Below are 20,399 nucleotides of genomic sequence, written 5' to 3' on the forward strand. Positions count from 1 at the left end.
CAAAACAAAGATGATGTTAAACACTGTAAAGGAAGGGAACAACAGTTCAAATCAAAAGAATATTAGTTTGTTTATTTTAGATATCCATTCAAAGCTATCTGTGCTATACACCACTAATTTTCGAATTGACAGATTAGCAAGGAAGACAGTTACTGTAGTCAACAGTTTGTTTGTTTCATTTTTTTTTTTAAATTTTGTGCAAAGCTACATGAGGGCCATCTGCACTAACCGTCCCTAATTTAGCAGTGTAAGTCTAGAGGGAAAACAGCTAGTCATCCCCACCCACTATCAACTCTCCGGCTACTCTTTTACCAATGAATAGTGGGATTAACCATCACATTATAACACCTCCATGGTTAAAAGGGCGAGCATGTTTGGTGCAATGGGAATTAAAACTCGTGACTCTCTGATTGAGTCTAGTGCCTTAACCACCTGGCCATGCTGGGTCTGAAGCCAACAGAATTCATTGTCAACTCTTGAATAGTGGGATTTGGCTGTCACTATTTTATGCACTATTTTTTACAATAATTAAATGCAAACCATGGACTCTCAAATTCACAATCCTACATAATAACCACTAGGTCTAGTCTAGCCAAAAGAATAATAGTTAGCATGTTAGACAATGAATCTGAGGATCCATGGTGTGCATCATAAAAATTCACACAAATATACCATTTGAAGGTGTTTTTTTCACACAGATGAGCTATAGTTAGAAAAAATTTTAATAAAAGCTTAAATCATTTATGCATGCTAAAAATATTTAGTATTTAGCACAATAAATAATTTAAAACAAATTGGTATACTTTAGAAACAATTTCAAAACCTGCTTACCTGCAGCTTCTTCGGATTCTAATGTTGGCCAGTGGGGTGGTCTTTCTTTACTTAGTTCAAATAAAGGTATTTTCTCATTGACTATCAAAAACTGTTAGAAAAGGAATTATAAGAACAGTCTTCCTTGGATGGTGTTCAAGTACACTCATACACATTCTTTTGTGAATCATGTTTAAGTAAATTAAGTTTTTTATACATGCATTTGTAATAAGTGTGGCTCATTTACATAAGCAAGTGGAATGCAAAAGAACATGAAAATAAACTAAAGTTATAAAAATTAAAATTAGTTTTTATACTGTTTATGTTAACTATGCTTTAAAAGGTCAACTTAAGTGCTGTGATTATGTTCTATTATTCAACACTATGTCCCTTATATGTTAAGATTTTGTAATAAATGGCAGGGCTAATCATAGCCCAAACATCTTGATTTTCTAATACTGTATGTAAATTTTGGCTACCAAGACCATATTAAAGCAGAACAAAGGCCCAAAGGTTTATTGGAGTTGCATCTTAGGATGTGATAGGCATGTGTTGAAGAATATTACTGTAATTTCAATTTCTTTGACCATCTTTCCCCAAGAAACAGCACTATTTTCAAGGCGTAGCTGGAACATGTTAACTTGTAGCTTATAAGCCTTAATCAGCCTCAAATCCTTAATTATTATCTTGTCAACAGTACTAAGATATGCATGTATCATGATAGCTTTTTTTGTGTGTCAAAGCATTATTCTCTTTTGTAGCAATTGCCTTCATTTCATGTATGAAGACACTGCTGTTAATTATGTGTTTTGGAATATGTTGGTGTCTTAAAGGCTATTAGCAAGTTTTTCCACTTTCAAGGAGATCACTGAAGCTTTAAGCCTTTGAAATATCATGTGCTTTGCCTCTACATTATTTGAAAAGCTCACTGTATGAATTCTTATCTTTATAAAGACCTTATATAATCCTCCAGCAACAAGTCTTATACGTGGCAGCATTTCACTGTCGATTGGTAACAAATTCACCTTGAACACATTATCAACTATATGTTTTGTGAAAGATACATGTTTTATTTCTTGAGTACAACAGTTTCACCTGTAAAGGCATTGTCAGGTACACACAGAGACAGTCTGTAAAATATGTAACCTAAACCATGTGCTGAAAACTGATCAGAAACCAATAATAGATTTCTCTTCACTCAATTCTAAACATTGTCATACTTTATTCTAGTTTGTAAACTAAATTCTATTCATACTGATTTTTGTCACCATGGATAAAATTAATATTATTGTGATTTCCGTGTACGAGTTTAAGCTTGGTTACAATACGAAGACAGCAGTTTGTAATATCATTAAAGCATATGGTGACAGCACAGCATTGGTTTAGAAGATTTCACTCTGGTGTGATAAGTTTTTTAAATGAGCCTTGAGGCCACTCTCAGACAGCTATTAAGAAGGAAGAATTTGAGGTTGTAGTTGAATCAGATATCTACCAAACTGTAAGAGAACTTGCTGACAAATGTAACATTCATTATTAAACAGTTTCCTGACATCTTAAAGCTCAATAAATGGGTACCTCAGGAATTGATTGAAAACCATCAAATAACAAGTTAAAATTGGTTCCTCAATCCTTATTTGCAAAAAAATAACAACACCCGTTTCTCCATAGAATTGTCACCTGTGATGAAAACTGAATTCTTGACAACGATCAACGATAATTCAAACAGTGGCTTGCTATGAAGAAGCACCAAAACCAGCTATTCACCCTAACAAGTTTATGATCAGTGTGTGATGACTGTCAGCAACTGTGATCCATTATTCATTCTTAAACAATGGAGAAACAATCACAGTAGAGACATGTTACTGTGAACTTGGAATTATGCTTCAGAAGTTGTCACGAAAACATCCTGCAATAGTCAACCACAGCGGACCCGTACTGTTTCATGACAATGCTTGACCTCGTCTCACATGTCACTGTCTAAAACCTAGACAAAATTTTGATATGAAACATTAACTCATCCACCATATTTACCAAATATTTCCAACACAGATTATCTCTTTTTCAAAAGATTTGGAAATTTTTTAAAAAGGAAAACGTTTACAAACCAAACATCAACTAAAGTATCTTTGAAGACTATTGTATTAAAGGATGTCCAACTCTTTAAAGATGGCATTTATAAACTTATAACTTGCTGGCAAAGTTGTATTGAATCTAAAGGAGCTTATTTTGATTAAATAATTTAAAAGACAATAAGATGTACTTGCTTCACATTTTCCTTTAAGAATGTGACATTTCATATGCAACAGCAGTTTTTATCAACTGCTAGTTGCATTGTAAATTACATAAAATAATCAAAGTTAATCTCAAATATGACTATCTATTGTATATGTTCTAGTTTAACACAGAGTAGCTGGATTACACATCTAACTTGATTCAATAACCATCCAAAAATGGTCAAGTGAAACACACAAAACACTAAAGGTGTACAATTCTTTTAGAATTTAAACTTTTAATCACATTAGTCCTATTAGAAGATTCTCAACTTTTAAACACATTTTTATTACACAAGTTTTGATTCCAAAAAATATTAACCTTTTGAAATAAAATATTCTTTTCAGAAGGTACTTTAATAATATTTGTACAATTACATATGTGCCACAGAATGAGTAACATCCAATATTAATTTTTCCAAGTCACTCAAATAGCATGTAAATTAGTTTTTGCAGTAGCATTTGTATAGATAAATATTTAAATCTGAAAATGACAGGAAAACAAAAATCAAATTCATAGAAAGTTATGATAAAAAAAAGGCAAAGTTGGAGTCAGTACTTACCTTATAAACATGATTACACCACAAATCAAAATCTGCTTCATTTCGAAAGTAGAAACACTAAATTCAGAACAAAATATATTGCACAATATTATATTGCAAGACTAAACTTATGGGTGATTATTTTTACAGAAAATTATAGTAGAATATCTTTAGATAAATGTAACTAAATACAAAAAATTATTTCATTAAAGAATCAAGAATAGGATACTTTAAGAGAAATAATATGTGTATATATATATATTAGAATTTTTAAATAAGAGAATCAGCAACACAGGATCACACACACCAAAGTTTGAGCACTTTCAGATAGTTCACTATTCTTTTTCATGAGAATAAAACAAAATGGAGAAAACTATTCAAAAACATTCAAGTAGTAAGTCTTTCTTTTTGTAATCTGTATTAGCATCTCAACCATTCTTATACCATATCTATTTATTTAGTTGTTTCTCAACTTAAATAAAAGGAAAAAACTATTTTAATGATTTTGTCCAAGAAAGAATTTACAAACTAAAAAATACAAGCCGTACAACTAAAGTTAACAACTAATGAAATTAACATATTAAAAAAATTAAAGAAAACTAAAAAAGAGTAAATGTTGGGATATCTAATATCAATCCTTCAATGTAAACACAATGATTTTCAAATGATTTCCAAAACACAAGACATTTGATTGGTTCACTATTCTTCTATAGGAGAATAAACAGTTATGTTTAGAGACTGTAATAAAATATATAGACATGAATGTCGATGTTACATAAAATGGATGTCCAATACAAGTTAGCCTTGAGAACTAGCAAATCACAATCTAGAGTCGTTGGTGACAGATTTAGCTTATGCCAAAAAGGTACGTATAGAACAAAGATATAAATGTGATAACAGTTATAAGAAATGTTAACCTCTTAGAGTTGCATGCATTTCCTTGCAATTCCTATTATAAACCACTACAATGGTTCATGATTAAAATAAAATTGGTATGAAAATGTAGTTAATACAAGTTTTAATTTTATAAGGAAATATTTAAAATAATCCTCAGTTTCCCCAAGTAAGAAAATTATGACATTTGGTTCTGTCAGTCTTCTTTTTTGATTTATTTACCAAGAAATGTGGAATTCATACTATAAATATTACTCACGCAAAGCATAATTTTTATAGACTTCAATCTTGTTTGTTTAGAGAGCTATAAACATCCTCTCTTTCATAAATAGCCAAGTTTCTTTTACATTATATGTTATCTTTAACCAATAGAAAACCAAACTTCTGATCTATTAAATAACATATTACACTATGTTGTTTCCTTTACAGAAAATTGTCTATTTCATCATCCAGTTTTAACTTCTTCTCACGGGAATCACCCAAATAAGCTTAGATGGATTTTTAATGGCTCCTATGCACAGTCAGAAAGCCAAATAAATAATATGGCATTGTTTGCTTTTTACAAGTTATTACTGGGCACAGTATTTTATTACATAAATTACGTAATGTAGTAGAACCATTAGTATAAAAAAGTAGGTTTATGTTTCATCAACAGTAAACAGCAAGATAAGACCAACATATAGAGAATTGATGCTTTTAAAAAATGTTTTTCATTTAAGAAGTATGAGATAAAGTATTTGAAAAACAAAACATACCAATGCAATGGAAGGATTCAATTCAGTGAAGTTCATCCTACTAGCATAGCAACAGTGGTAGCTGTCATCGTCAGGAAAATCAGCATTAAGAACAGTTGTTGGTTGGGTCGTGTGGGGGTCAAGAAACACTAATTCATCTCCTATGTAATAAACATCTTCATAAGGAATAAGCAAAATAAACAGTTAAGAACAACACTGATACAGTCAGCTTAAATAGTTGATTAGGTGGTTTATGAAAAGCTACATAAAAGCTATATTGCCCCTACTAGAGGAGAATCAACTAATTGACAGAAATCACCATTATGTCTTGAGTTATTCTGCTTAGAAAATAAGACCAGACTCCTACTTTTATAATTCACACACAATCCCAAAGCACAAAGAATGATTTTACATAGTGTGATGCAAACCATGGACTCTTGATTTATAGTATGGTACACTAATCACTAGGTCAAGCCCAGCAATTGAGATTTAATCCTTTTAAGAATTTATTAATGTGTAGCTTAGATGGAGATAAGAATAAGACAGCTGATGTAACTGAACCTTTCACTAAACAAGAACAATCAGAAAAAATTAAATGTACTTGCAGACACTTGCACACTGATTTGGGATGAGCATAAATATTATAATAAAAATAACTAAGTATTATTATCAGGCGAGATATCTAAGCTGTTTACAAATTACACTAAATCATACAAAACAGAAAAATATCAAGTCTAATATTTCTGGTAAAAAATTGTTGAAACAGAGTTTCAAGTATTACCTTTCTTAATTTGGAAATTTCACATATGCAGCTGTTCAATAGACACTTTAAAAGTGCTCTGATCTTTAAAAAGGGTTAAATTCCTTTTTTCTTTTATTTCTTTCTGATGTTATTTTATTACAATGGCCCATTAGTACTCTATATTCCATACTTTAAAACTACAAGGTTGTAAACTTACCTGCTGATAAAAAACAAAACAACAGTTTCAATGAGTTAACACAAATATAGTACACAGTTCAAATTCTTTGTATAAAACAAATAATTTACTACCTTTAAGTGATATATATATATATATATATATATTTCATACACTATTAACACATTTATTATTGCAGTTTTGGTAACTTCAAATAAAAAATGTTTAGCCAAAGAAGCAGAAGGTCTTTTTGTTCTAAAGTGCAATTAAATGTACATCTATACAACTGTACTTTTTATATGCTGGCAATGAATATTGTGTCAAATAGTCTCTTAGATTAAATTATTTTTCCCTATATGGAGCAGATTCTAATAACAATGTGATAGTAACAGTTTATATATTGTGAGTGGAGACATTTTTAGAAAGAATTCTTTCACTTCTGCCCTAACATGAACATTTCTTTCAAAATCCATTTGTGCTTATGAAGACTTCATATATGCTTTAAAATCTAAAGTAAAAAATCTATTTAGTGCAATGGAAATTTTCATATCTACATGAAAGAAAGAAAGAAAAATCCATTGTTGTTCACTTAGGCTTAAATTTTAAATTATTAGGTGATAACATGATATATATTATTAATTTTACAAGCAATTACCAAAAATATGCTGGTAAAATATTGTAAGGCCATTGACATTCATCTACAGTTACCTTAAAAATACTTGTAAAAATGGAATGATTCCTATTTAACTGATAGTTTAAGATGCAAATCTGTGATATGAAGAATTTTATTAATGCAATCAGTGAAAATATACTAAAGTTTTAAGTTAAAACAACTCTATTTTTGTATATAAATAAAGTAGTCTTACCTGTAAGTACTAAAATCAGCATCACACTAAAGTCATAACAATAGAATAACTATAAGTCTGGATAGTAGAAAATGTTCTGCATCTCACTATAAATGAACATCACTTACCTACAATGCCAATAAAGTAAAGAGCATGGTTGGGACGTCCTCCTATTATTCCTACAGATTGCCTCAGTTTAAACGTAGTCTGTACGGAGATACAAAGTAACATTTCATGTTACCATGGAATTATCTGTAGTTTCTTAATTTACTTCAATAATCATTGTGAAAGACTAACACAAAAAATTCAAAATAATTTTCATCTTTGATCTACTAGTGCAGATAACATAGCATATTAAACTGAAAACAATTAAGATAGATACAATTTTTATACATTAATTATACTATAATAAATTCACATACGAAAATTATCAATCATTATGTGACAAATTATGACACTAACTTTCTCTAATGTAGTAAACTTTAGAATGAACTTCTGGTTCCCCTTTATATAACAAAGTGAATCTTAGCTAAAATATACAATTCACCACAAAGAAATACAAATTAAACAAGTAGAAAATGCTAAATATAACAAATAACATGCATAATTACTTTTAAACCTCTTATGTACATATGGTTGATCTCAGTTAGTCCTAGTCTAAGGGGTATGAATAAAAGTAGAGGTCTCCACAGTGAAGATGAGTTAGCACAAGAAGACTGAACTTGTTCGTTAGATAACCGAGAGCCAAGTGTTGGATGCTGAAAATAAATACCCTTTTCTTGGTTTATCTTACTGTTAATTCCCCCTCTATTTCTCATGGAAGTTGAGCTAAGATTATTGCAGGGTTTGTTCATTTGTTGACTTGAAGTTGGTCTTCTGCACAATTTTCCTAGAAAGAAATGTTGGTAAACATTCATTTTCATTTTTTATAATGCAAAGAATAGTTTTATGGAATCATTTATATCTAATAGACTTCCGCTACTTCTGTTAATCTTGCACTTCATACCAACTTAACATGGCTTAAATGCAACAGAAAGAAATATACACGATTAATGTTGGTTGAATAGAACATCATATTATCATGATCAGAACAAAATAAAAATCAATTTCATGTAGGTAAAGTTAATAATAAAACTTAAAGAAAATATTTGAATTTATTTATTTCATATATTTCTTCACGAACAAATTAATCTTGAAGCATTTTTAGACAGTTACTTTAATTTTTGTATTTAGCTTAAGATGGTAAAAATTTCAAGGCAACCCTTTCACAAAATGACAAGTAATTTTAAGCTTGGTAGGTAATTCTGTTCATGCAAATAGTTACACCTTGTAATTCATAAAAATAAAATTAATGAACTCAAGAGAACTGATTGCACCATCAAAAACTAAACATCACGCTTAGGGTTGTCTCACACAATCAGTATTTTACCATCTCTTCAACACTACAGTGAAACCTAATGGCTGTACGTCATTATCTGGAGCTCTCAGTATGGACATTTTACTTAATGGAGACAAATAATAGTTAATGTATGAATAAATTAATGTTAAAATACCAAATTACAATACCTGAAATAATTATTTACCAGAGTTGCCATATCTAGCTGAACTTTAAGTAGATATATAAAGGTTATAAAATAATAAAACCTATTGATTAGGAGAAGCTATGTTGCTACCAATTATTTATTCAATAAGATATCAAAAAAATATTTTTAAACTCAAATAAGTATCAGATCTTTGTATTTTAACTTAGTTTTCCACAGAAATGTGGTGAAAATGTCATCTGCTTAATTACAAACATAATGTAAATGTGTGAATAATGTAAGTTGTTTAACACTAAAAATGTCATTTTCAGGTTGTTTTTAAGCTGAACATCTATTATGATGGTTGTTAAATGATTTAATATAAAACTAACAACAGTTGGAACACAGCTTCATTTCTCTAAGATTCTTTTAACATAAGTGTGAACATGTAAAGATGTTAGATGTTAATGCAAGTAGTAATTATTTGATCTTCTGATACAAGAACCAATAAATAAGTTAATATTTTCCTATTCTGAAAATGTATTTCACATAGATACTCCTATATACACAAACTAATGCTATCTTTCTTGTAAATTTGCCTATGAGATTTGCATGCTAGGCTTCTGCTAGCCATTAGCCACATTGCCACTGGGGAAAAGAAACAGTCTGTGGCTAAAAAATCTAGTGTTGGTTTTGCCATAGTGCAAAAGATAATTTTTCGGTCTTGGATGGTTTTCCTTTATTTATTCTGCTCATGTTTCAGTCTTGAACAGCTTTCATGGTTTTTATTACCATCCCTGTCATTAATGATGACAAATGACCAGAGATGCCTCCCAGCAAGTTGAAGAAACAAGAAACTTCTTTAAAAGCTGCCATTGACTGTAATCTATATTTTCTTTATATATGTATTTTTATGATTTCAGGGATATGACAACTAGCAAATTAAATTAAAAAAATTATTACTCAGCTGTGCTAATGATTTCTTTTATTTTCATTTCTTATGCTACATGTTTGATTCTGCCCGTGGTACACAAATAGTAATCAGAGAAAACCTGACTTTCGTCAAACCAACATATGGTCTGTATCAAAGTGGAAATCCCAAGTTTCATTTGACATGTGTTTGACAGATCATGACAACTCCTAGATCAAATAAAAAATATGTCTAAACAGTTAGATATAAAGTTTTTTCAAAAGAAAGTCGAAACAACAACATCAACTGATGGTGGGAAATCCACTTCCAAAAGAAAAGACAGCACTGAAGAAACTGAAGCTTCCAGCAGTGATCAGACTGTCCGTGCGAAAAAAAAATTTAAAAGTTGTTAAAGAAACTTTGTTTTCACAGTTTTCTTGGCTGGAACATGTTTCCCAACAAAATACATTTCATTGCAAATTACGCAGGGACAACAAAAAGACAAATATTTATGCTACCACTAGGAAAACTGCTGCTAAGCCTAAAAAAAGATGACTTGGTGAAGCATGCATGGTCAGAAGATCATCACAGTGCAGTAGCATCACAAGCTTTGAAGAAGGACATGTCAATTGCTGCTGTGAATGTGTATGTGGGGTGTAAAGGTGGCATTCAGGTACAGATGGCCATATTACTTGTACAAGCAAAGGAAGCCATCCCAACTGTGAAGTATCATTCCTTCCTTTCACTACAAGTATTCAATGTAAGAATATTCTTCATTCTAGTATTAATAAGATACTTTGTTTTCTACAGTATGTTCTTAAAACAAAAGGCAATTTGACAATTTTCTAAAAGTGAAACATTTTAAAAATATCAAAAATTAAGTAGCTAGCCAACTCTTCCAAATATCTTTGTTTATTACTTTAATTGGTGGTCTTATTTAAAAACACAAATTGTTATATATTTGTTTTAACAGGGAGTTACCTCTCTGAAGAAACTACAGACTCAGTCATAAAGTGTAACAGAGAGCTTCATATACACCTACAGTCAAGTTTCTGGATGAAATGTACAGTGCCCTAAATCATGTAGTTCAGGATAAAATGCAGGCAGACTTTTGGGCTTCAACTTTCCCCTTTTTTGCTCTTGAAGCAGATGAAGCAACTGATGCAGGAAACGCCTCTATACTGATAATTTATATCAGGTATCTTTCATCATTAGGTGAGGTTATAAGTCGGTTCCTTGCCGTGTGTGAGCTGACTAACACTGGGGCTGATTCTATCTACAACACAATGCGCTCAGTCATGGCAGATCTAGGATTGTCTGATATTGACTTGGTTGGATGGTGCAAATGTCATGATGGGAAAATAACAGGTGTTGCTACACAATTTAAGGAGGAATGCCCCTGGATAATAACAAGTCATTGTTCGGCACACAGATTACAGTTGGCAGCTGAAAAGGCAGCAAACCAGGTGCCATACCTTGTGAAGTACATTTTAGTTTTGAACCAGTTTACAAAAAGCCTGAAATATTCTCCAAAGTTTTGTCAGGTTCTGGAAGAGAGCAAAGTATTGCATGGAGAGAAAAGCAACAAAATCAAGCAAGTGTTCTTCACATGATGGCTCTCTTTTAATGATTCTGACCAAGCACTAGTCAACTGTATTGCATCTGTGATAAGCTGCCTTCGGGTCGTAGCAATGGAATATGGTACTCCAGGCCAACCCTTGCTACATGGTCTAGTCCATCAAATGTCATGTTACAGCTTTGTCATGATGACACATTTTTTGGCTGACGCTGTTGGCATTCTTGGACTTTTGTCAAGATCTCTACAGAGAGCTGATTTATCTTATGATCAGGCTAAAGCAATTATTGATGGGTCAATTCTGTCAATTCATTTACTGGTACACGTCCCTGGTCCTTACACACAGACTGCACTGAAGGAACTCCTACAAGCTCCTGATGCCAGTGGTTACACTTCTTACAGAGGCCATGACAGATATTGATAAACAACATGAAAAGTACAGATCAGCTGCTGGGTCATTTGTTGAAGAGATGGTCACAAGACTACAAGTAGCATTCCCAGACACTAACACCATGTCATTTTTTTCAATATTTAGCCCATATCACAGCAGAGCAGTATCTGATGACGATGATCTGAAGAAACTCATCCAGCACTTCTCTCCTTTCGTCAATGAGGATGAGGCACTGACTGAATGGCTGCTACTAAGGAACATAATTGAACAGGATGCTGACAAAAACAGAAACATGAAGAGCTTCTACAAGGAATACATCCACCAGACCCATCAAACTTTTCCAAATCTGTCTCAGCTTGCAGCAATTGAATTAATAATTCCAGTTACATCTGTTGACTGTGAGCAGAGAATTAGCAGGTACAACAGCATCTAAACAGATGCCAGGAGCAGTCTGTCTGTGGCCAAGACAGAAATGTTACTGAACTTATCCATGCAGTCCAAACCTTTAAATCATTTTAACTTTGACTCTGCAATCACATACTGGGTCACTCACAAAGACAGACGTGGGTACCATTCCCTGTTGAAGAAATGTGCTTCGGAACCTCAGGTGTCAACTTCTACCACATCTTCTGTTGAGAATGATTTGGCTGAAGAGCTGCCATTGGATATATCTACTTACTAGTCATGCTACCGTATTCTATTTTAAGTCATTTTTTTTTGTTTCTGTGTTATTTTGTTTGCTTTGTTTTTTTTTGGCAGGGAAAATTGCTGGGGAATAAAAAAAATAATATAAAACTTAATGTCTTGTAGATTTTCACATAATTACAACTATTTTTTACTGGATGAAATTTATGCACATTAAAAGTCATGCACCACAGTTTTTGGTGACCTAAAATTGTGGCTAAACAACTGTCACTATGGCTAAAAGAAAATTACTATGTTTAGCCACAGTGGCTAAGAGAGTTATTTTTCTAGTGGAAGCCCAGGCATACCACTAATTTTGAAGTGACATCCACCTAAATTCATGTTTGATGTGAACAGTGTTAGTGCACAATAATGTTATCATCTGACATGAGTTGTCTGGTTGGCAATTCTTGCCACTAAACAACTAGGCTATCTGTGACAAACAACTGCTTCTTGTTGTTTGTTATTAAGCACAGAGCTACACAAAGGGTTGTGTGTGTGTTCTGGCTACCACAGGTATCAAAACCCAATTTCTAGTGGTACAAGTCTGCAGACTATTCCATTGTGCCACTGGTGAACCCAAACAACTGGTAAAAACAAAAGTAAAATGCTATAAAATGTATAAATAAATTGGGTTAAAAATTCATTACCTAAAAGTCAGATAAAAAGACAAATAAATTAGAAAAATGTTTTTTGTTTTTTAAGTTATAAACACAATTAAGTTGGACAGTGTCACCATCACCAATGACACTGTCCAGCATCAGAAGTAAACCCATAAAGAAGACATGTCTAAAATCATACTGCTGCTCATAATTTTAATGATGGCATGACACTGAAACATTGGATATTGTGACTTGAGTGTCACAAAGGATACACATTGGTAGATCAGACACAAACAAACGAGAACAACAAAAAACTGTGACCAACGTGTAGCCCACACAAGACAACTTCCTCTTTCCAATCCATATGGAAACAAGATGGCCAAAGAGCAACAGAAGGTTCACTCAAAGACAACTGCCAACTGGTACAAAGCCGAGTCTTAAATATTGGACCTCAGTCCATGTATGAAACAGGCTGTGACAGCGCCCAAGCATGTGGACTTAGCTGAGGTGTCAATGAGCTCATTCCTACAAATACAGACAAGGCTAGCTATCCAAAAAAAATTGTATGTTAGTGGTAGATGAAAATAATTGGGCCAGTTGTTGCTGTTTAATATCAACAAGAATAGCATAAAATCTACTGTGATTCCTGAGCCAGAGTCACTGCAAATAGTAAAATCATTGTACAGCATAGCTTCTATGTGATCCAGGGCAAGGTAGATGGCATACACCTTGTCTGATTTTGTACCATTTGTATAAACAGGAATAGAAGAATAGTCCAAAAGATGCTCACAGCAAATAAAATACAGTACCTTCCAATCAGGAATATCTACCATCCTCAGATGACTCAAAGAAAGGTCACAGATGTGGATGGTAATAAACCATGGTGGAATAATGTTGATCAATGGAGATAGCAACATCGTCCAATGACATGCCCAATTCAACCAACTATCCCTGCATACAAAAGTCAAGAGGAAGGATGACAGACTGTCTATTCAGAAAGAGCAAATGATGAATGTTAAGAAGAGGTTTGTAGGACTTGTAGGTGTAGCAACTATAGACTGAAGAAGTGAGGAAAGCCCCAGATGGTGAATGGTGTACAGAATCTTTATAGATGAGGTCCTGACAGAATCATAAACCCACAGTCCATTTTGGATCAAATTAGAGCATAATGGACCTTGAATATAGAACACTGATTCACTCACCAAGAGGTGAAAGAGAGGACATAAAAAGATGTTAAGTGCCCTCATACACTTGATACATAAATGTTTGATGTGAAAGTAAGCTTACGGTCAAAGATAAACCCCAAGAATTTTGCCTTAAGGACCATGGGAAGAACAACATCACCGAGATGGAGCTCAATGTCAGAGCTGCATTTTTATGTAGTCATAAGCCTTCTCAAGATCGAAGAAGACAGAAACAAGATGTTCTCTCATTGTTGAAGGCTTCTGTGATAATTATCGTATCAAGTCAAATCAAATGGTCCATGATGGAATGCTGTCAATGAAACCTACACTGGGTGGCCAAGAGAAGGTTGTTTGATTGAAAGAGCCAAACAAGATGAGAATTAACAATCATATCTAAGATCTTACAGAAACAGATTATCAAAGCTGCTGGATTATAATTAAAAGGAATTTTGAGATACTTCACAGGCTTTGAAAAACATAGGACAATAACTTTGCACCAAACATCAGAAAAAATGTTGTTCCAGAACTGGTAAAAAAAAAACTCAGAAGAAGAGAAAGAGAGAAAGATGGTGTAGAATCTCATAGTAAAAATTGTCAGATCTGATTCATGTACTGCCAACAGAAAAAACAGAGGAATAGATGGAAGTGCTGGAAAAATAAGTTTTTGATGAGAGTATTGGAAATACTTTATACAGTAACTTCCTAATCATACAACTTGAACTTGTGGTAGAAGAGATGCTAGTGGTAAACTTAATCCAAGTTTCCTTTTGGCTTTAACATCTGATTTGCAAACATGGACAGGGGCCTGCTGGAAAGCAATGTGGTTAGAAAGAGTGGGAATATCTGTAAATAAGTATCTTAAGTCCATTTCTAAGCCTTCTATGCCTGCTGGCAGGCTAGAAACCACTATGGATGAGAATACAGAGAGAAATGTGTCAAAGTTTTAGCTACAGAATGAACATTGCTTGAATGATGAATCAGTTTATACAAGGTGGAGTCAGTTGGTCTGGTACAACTTCCACTGCAGCATTTGGGTTGGGTTGCATTGACCATAGCTAAGTTCCCTCAAAACTATAGGAAAATGATCACTGCCTCATGGATTACAATAGCCCTCCAAGAAAAATGATGGAGAACAAATAGATCAATAGCAGTAAGATACTAACTATGTGTCTAAAAATATGTACAAGAACAGCATTGAAGACAGGTCATAATCTGAAAACATGTACTCCACAAAACAATTCCTCCCATCAATATCGGCACACCATCAGAGGGGATTGCATCCTTTAATATATCCCAAGATAAATAATAAAAAGGGATGCAGCAAATGTTTGAGGAGAATATCAAGGTCTGACTAATCACAAGTCTCCCCAGGATAGGGGTAAAGACAATAAACAATGAAGGTATGACCCAAGGAGATACAGATGGTTACAGCCTCTAAGGATGTATCAAATGGAACAGACAAGGTGTGCATGTGTTGGTTGACCAGCAGTGCCACCCCACCATGGACTTATCCAAACAACCTGTCATAATCATATAAAGAAAACTGTTGAAAGGTGGCAGTATCAGTAGACTTCAGGAAAGTTTCCTATAAGAAGAGACAGAGGTAAAAATTAACCAAAGCCTTAATGCCATTTAAATTAGAATGAAAACCTTGACAATCTAACTATATTAAAAGGAGACTTTTTTTTTTTTTTTACTTAGGTGGAGGAGAACTGGTCAAAGAACCTTTCTGTTTAAACCACACCATTTTTCTTTAATAGAAGGTCTTTTGACATACATGGACCCTGCCCTGAGTTGAATGAGCAGATCCCTGTCAGCTGAAATAAGATTCCAGTGTCTGCAAGCATGAACTAATAACCATTCTGCATCTCAGGGTCAAAGAAGATGCACCCAAGCAGGCACCAGAAGGTGGAGCTGAAAGAGATGAACCTTGTCCATCACTAGAAGCAACACTAGGGACAGATATGGCAGAAGTCGACTTGTCAACTCGTTTATCTACAGAGGGTAAAACATTCTTCACATGGTGGGGATAACAAAAGACTGAAGGAGGCACAGAAAGGTCCATCTGCATACCCACTGTAGCAAATGTGCAGGATGTGTGGGATCCATAGTAAAAGGAGGATAGTTCAGTGCCCACTAACCCCATTCACCTTGGAGTCCTATGAGGGAATGTACTACAATGCCAAACAAGGACACTGCAGCAGAACCAGAGCTTCATGAGCACTATACTCAAACACCATGTCCAGAACACCTGTTGAGAATGCCCAAACATGCTACTCAGTTAACCCTAGCACAAAAGGACAGCCAATTAACATTGGGGACCACCCCAAGGCCATCTGACTTCAGGAATTCAGGGTCAAAGTGGCGTTGCAGGTACCCCCAGACAACAATCTTCTACCAGGATCCTCTTGTCTCATTTACAGGTTCACCCACACACAAATTTTACCTAGATGAGCTCCTTTCAGAAAATGCCCAAAGGGAAGTCAATGGAGTGTGACACTCAATGGTAAAGACTCCACAGAGTCTCACACCCATTGGACACCATACCTCATCAACCATATTATATTCCTTGAATGGGAAATGGAAAAGGCATATGAGTCCTAAGTGTTGCAGGAATGGGTATAACAAACAAAATGACTATTTGAGCACTTCTACTCAAGCAGTCTAAGTCCACATGTGTAGTGCAGTTGGGGCATCATTGGACTGTACACAGTGTGCTGACCTCAATTCTACTGAATAGGCTTTGGCTGCAGGAGAAGGGCATATTAAAGTGTGTTATGACTGTAAAGCTTGACCAGTACTACACTGCCCTGTTTCTAACCACATTGCACTAAAAGCCAAATTGGTGAGGATTCTGTATGATCCACCACCCAACAATTAGGAACTGGTAAGTGTGAAGGTTCACTTGTGCTGCAGTGGGTGTGATCTACAGTCTGAATCAGACAACTCAGTAAATATGTATACCATGAGGATACACCAAGTGGTCTCACAGAACACCCAATCTTGCAGCAGACACAGGTCAAACCTGGACAGATGGTTTGAGCCTTTTCTTTTATCTCGGTTTAATGCAGATAAATACACCCTGGGAGGCAACCCAGCCACCTGGTGGGATTCCTTCAATAGAAAGGGAGAGAACAGAAAAAGGAAACATGTATTTATTGCAAGGACAGTGGGTAGTTCGAAGTATGGCAACTGGGGAAAAGTTGAAATCCTGCAGGACATGAAACAGCCAGTGTTAAAAGAAGGTGCAACAGACATGTGAGAAGTTGTCCATATACCTGTTTGGAAGATTTCATCTTGGGGCCAACATAGGAAAGAAACAAGAAAATAAGTTCATCATAGATTCAAATGCAAAGAAATGTGAAATAACCTGTGATCATCCACATACAAAGACAAACAGAGGAGTCAGAGGACCCATCCAGTAAGTGTTCAAAGAGAGGAGTCCCAGAAAAGGCTCAGATGACCCATGACAGGAAGAAGTTTGTGTAAACACCCCAAAGGACACAGCAGCTGATCTGGATTGGAATGATTATATAGGTGACAAACAGATGAGAGATATGAAAGTAATGCAACCTTCCTGGAAAGAAAGATCAGTCTTGGAAGAGGAGTATATAAGTATGGTGTAAGAAGCAAGAAGCATGAACAATACAAACATCTGAACAATGGTAACTGGAATGAAGAGGAAGAAATACATCTAAAGAAAAATACTAACCAGGGTTTTAAATTAATGGGGTCTGGAAGCCAACAGCTCCTAAATGCCAGCAGAATCATCAAAAGTGTCTGCTGGGTTATCCACATGGTCCCTTAAAAAGAAAATAAGCCATTAAAAGTCTGACTCCTCATAAATTGATCTAACTGTTTCTTAACTGAGCAAAACTGATGACAAACTATGAAATGAACCTTTCCAAATTCACAAACCTATGCCATTCATGTACAATCCACAAAAGTAGTTACTATGAATGCCTGTGTGTTCAAAGCAAATGCACTTTCATTAATAAGAATGCTATCACTTTGTCCAATATTCAAAATTTTGTAAGAATATATTGAAATTAATATATGAAACTTCATTCATACTGTTTGAAATATATGGTAATTTCGGCCAGCAATAAAATTAAAACAAAAAACAAAGCATTGCGATGGCCGTCTGATGGTGCTGACGCAATGTGATTTCTGCCTTTTGTAAGAATATATTGAAATTAATATATAAAACCTCATTCATAATGTTTGAAATATATGATGATTATTCGAACTTTTATAAAGATGACAACTGGGTTTAATTATAATGCTGTTTAACTTATTTTTATATAAATGATACCAAACTATCACAGATCACTCATCTGAAATACACACACACACACACACAGGGTGGCCTGTAAGTCCCTACCCATCCATATGTTATGTTATATTCAATCATGCATGTATTATAAATTTATATTTTTTCAGAGAAATATGGCCGATGTAAGCCCATTTACACTTGAAGAGCGTATTGTGACATAATCATAGCATAATATTATGCAGCAAAATGAGAGACAGCACACAGATGCACTGGATACATAAGATATATGGATGGGTAGGGACTTATGGGCTACCATGTATATATATATACACACACACACACAGACACACTCTTAGAAGCTTGCAAGTTCTTTGGAGAATCTACCTTACTACATGTACATTGTTCATACACGTATGCACATCAAGGCAAGCACTTTTGAATCTAACTTCACAGGCTACACTAGCCAAAAGTGAAAAAAAAACCAAAACCAAACAAACATAATATTACTGTTTTACTGATCATGTTACAATTGGAAATCAATTCACAATAATTATAAAAACACACAATCAGCACAATTCCAATTATGTAATATTGGCAGTTTAATCTTTAAAACTAATAACTACAGAGAATTTAGTACTCTGAAGGCTAGTTAAGTTTGAAATGGTTGAAGTTATCAATAAAATGTGCCATGCAAATATATAAGCACATTTTCCATTTTTTACTTAACAAGCGAAAAACAAAAATGTGGCCTGACCTCAACAGTAGTACATGATAAAAAAAACTCATGTGGCCACTGAGCAATAAACAAACTGTTGAGGTTCAGAACCTGAATTCATCATTCACTTCAATCATAAATTAAGATTTTTATACTATCACTGACTCATTTTGAACTAAACCACTTTCCAAATTAAAGTATTCCAGCCAAATGTTAAATAAAGTGACAGTTTTTGTTTGTAAAGATAGACATCTTCAAACTAGTTGTTGAAAGATTTTTTTAAATTGGCCTTCTTAAAAATGCTCCTAACTGTATCTATCATGTATGTAACCAACTTTTGAATCTTAAAAAAATTAAAAAGAAATAACTTTAAAATGTTTTACAATAAAGACTCACATTACATTGGCTGAATTATTTAAAATGTATCACCTCTATGATCAACACATCAAATGTGTTTTAAACCTCAGCACTTAGTGAAATGATAACTTTTACTGTCGATAAATGTATATGCTCCTGTTAGTTACAAGTGCAATTGGCAGCTGATTACAAGTGCCCACTTTTGTGATTTTTGTTTGTAAACCCTTTGCTTTCTATTCAAACAACCCAAAATACTCAGTTTTCTTATTCAGAAGTAACTAAACCAAATCATGTTTGTAGAACTGCAACTACATTTAAGGTAACTTCTTGTATTCATAACAGGACTGTCAAATGATGAAATGGAATGTTTCATAGCTATCCAATAGTTAGTCACTTTGTAAATGCCTGTTTAATGCTTTTAACTTAGCAATATCTCCAACAGTGACAATGTACAATTCAAATAACTGACAAAATCCCCCTATTGGAAAATAATGAAACAATTCAAGTTTCCAAATGCTCTGTTGTTACCCACTCTTTGGAAACCTCCCCAACAATAAGCTAATACACAGTGCAGTAATAATGCAGAGTCATATGGCATGCTGTCCTCAGAAGAGTCTGCATAGGTATTATTGGTAAAATACTGCACAACATACAATAATAACATTAAATGAACACAAAATAATGGTTTGAAAACAGCAATAATAATGCAATTTTCAGGATGGTTTCTCCAATACATTTTCCACATTTACTTTGTTACATACAGTGTTACAGCAGAGAAAATAACAGCTTATATAAAGTTTTATGGAAAAGAACTTTTGATATTAAATAAATAAGGAGGTTCTATAAATCTAATAGGAAAACTATGAAGTAAAGAAATATATTTTTAATTTTAACGTAAAAATAATTTTGCACTCAAAACTACACAGAATCACAGTGTGTGTCCATAATACATTTTCATGCAAATTATTAGTAAAAACACTTAAACAGAAAAAATGACTTATTTTCTGTATAAAAGACTCATTGCATTGACTAAAAGCTCGACAGGTTTTGTGAAGATATACTTAAAGCATTAAGAGTTATAGTGTGGATGCTATCATGGTTATCCAGGGTGGTTGAAAGTTTTGTCTGTGTTTAAATTTTTCTGTACTTGAAAAAAATATTTAAATCAAGAA

At 33.7% G+C, this 20,399-nt stretch overlaps 1 protein-coding gene across 6 annotated transcripts in view; it reads right to left on the minus strand.

Moving 5' to 3' along the window:
* The window catches only part of LOC143243918 (cysteine protease ATG4B-like), a 47,750-nt gene that overhangs the window by 7,163 nt on the left and 20,188 nt on the right, over positions 1-20,399 (minus strand). For 4 of the 6 annotated variants that reach the window (XM_076487711.1, XM_076487708.1, XM_076487710.1 and 1 more), the window contains 5 exons: positions 7,624-7,901; positions 7,141-7,219; positions 5,272-5,411; positions 3,644-3,700; positions 832-922 (listed from right to left, as the gene is read on the minus strand). In XM_076487711.1, the coding sequence (XP_076343826.1) occupies positions 832-922; positions 3,644-3,700; positions 5,272-5,411; positions 7,141-7,219; positions 7,624-7,901 (645 nt within the window). Of the gene's footprint in view, positions 1-831; positions 923-2,473; positions 2,795-3,643; positions 3,701-5,271; positions 5,412-7,140; positions 7,220-7,623; positions 7,902-20,399 lie in introns of those variants that run through there. The other 2 variants (XM_076487713.1, XM_076487712.1) reach the window with 2 other exon arrangements.

Source organism: Tachypleus tridentatus, chromosome 2 (genome assembly GCF_004210375.1).
Source record: "Tachypleus tridentatus isolate NWPU-2018 chromosome 2, ASM421037v1, whole genome shotgun sequence".
NCBI classification, from domain to species: domain Eukaryota; kingdom Metazoa; phylum Arthropoda; class Merostomata; order Xiphosura; family Limulidae; genus Tachypleus; species Tachypleus tridentatus.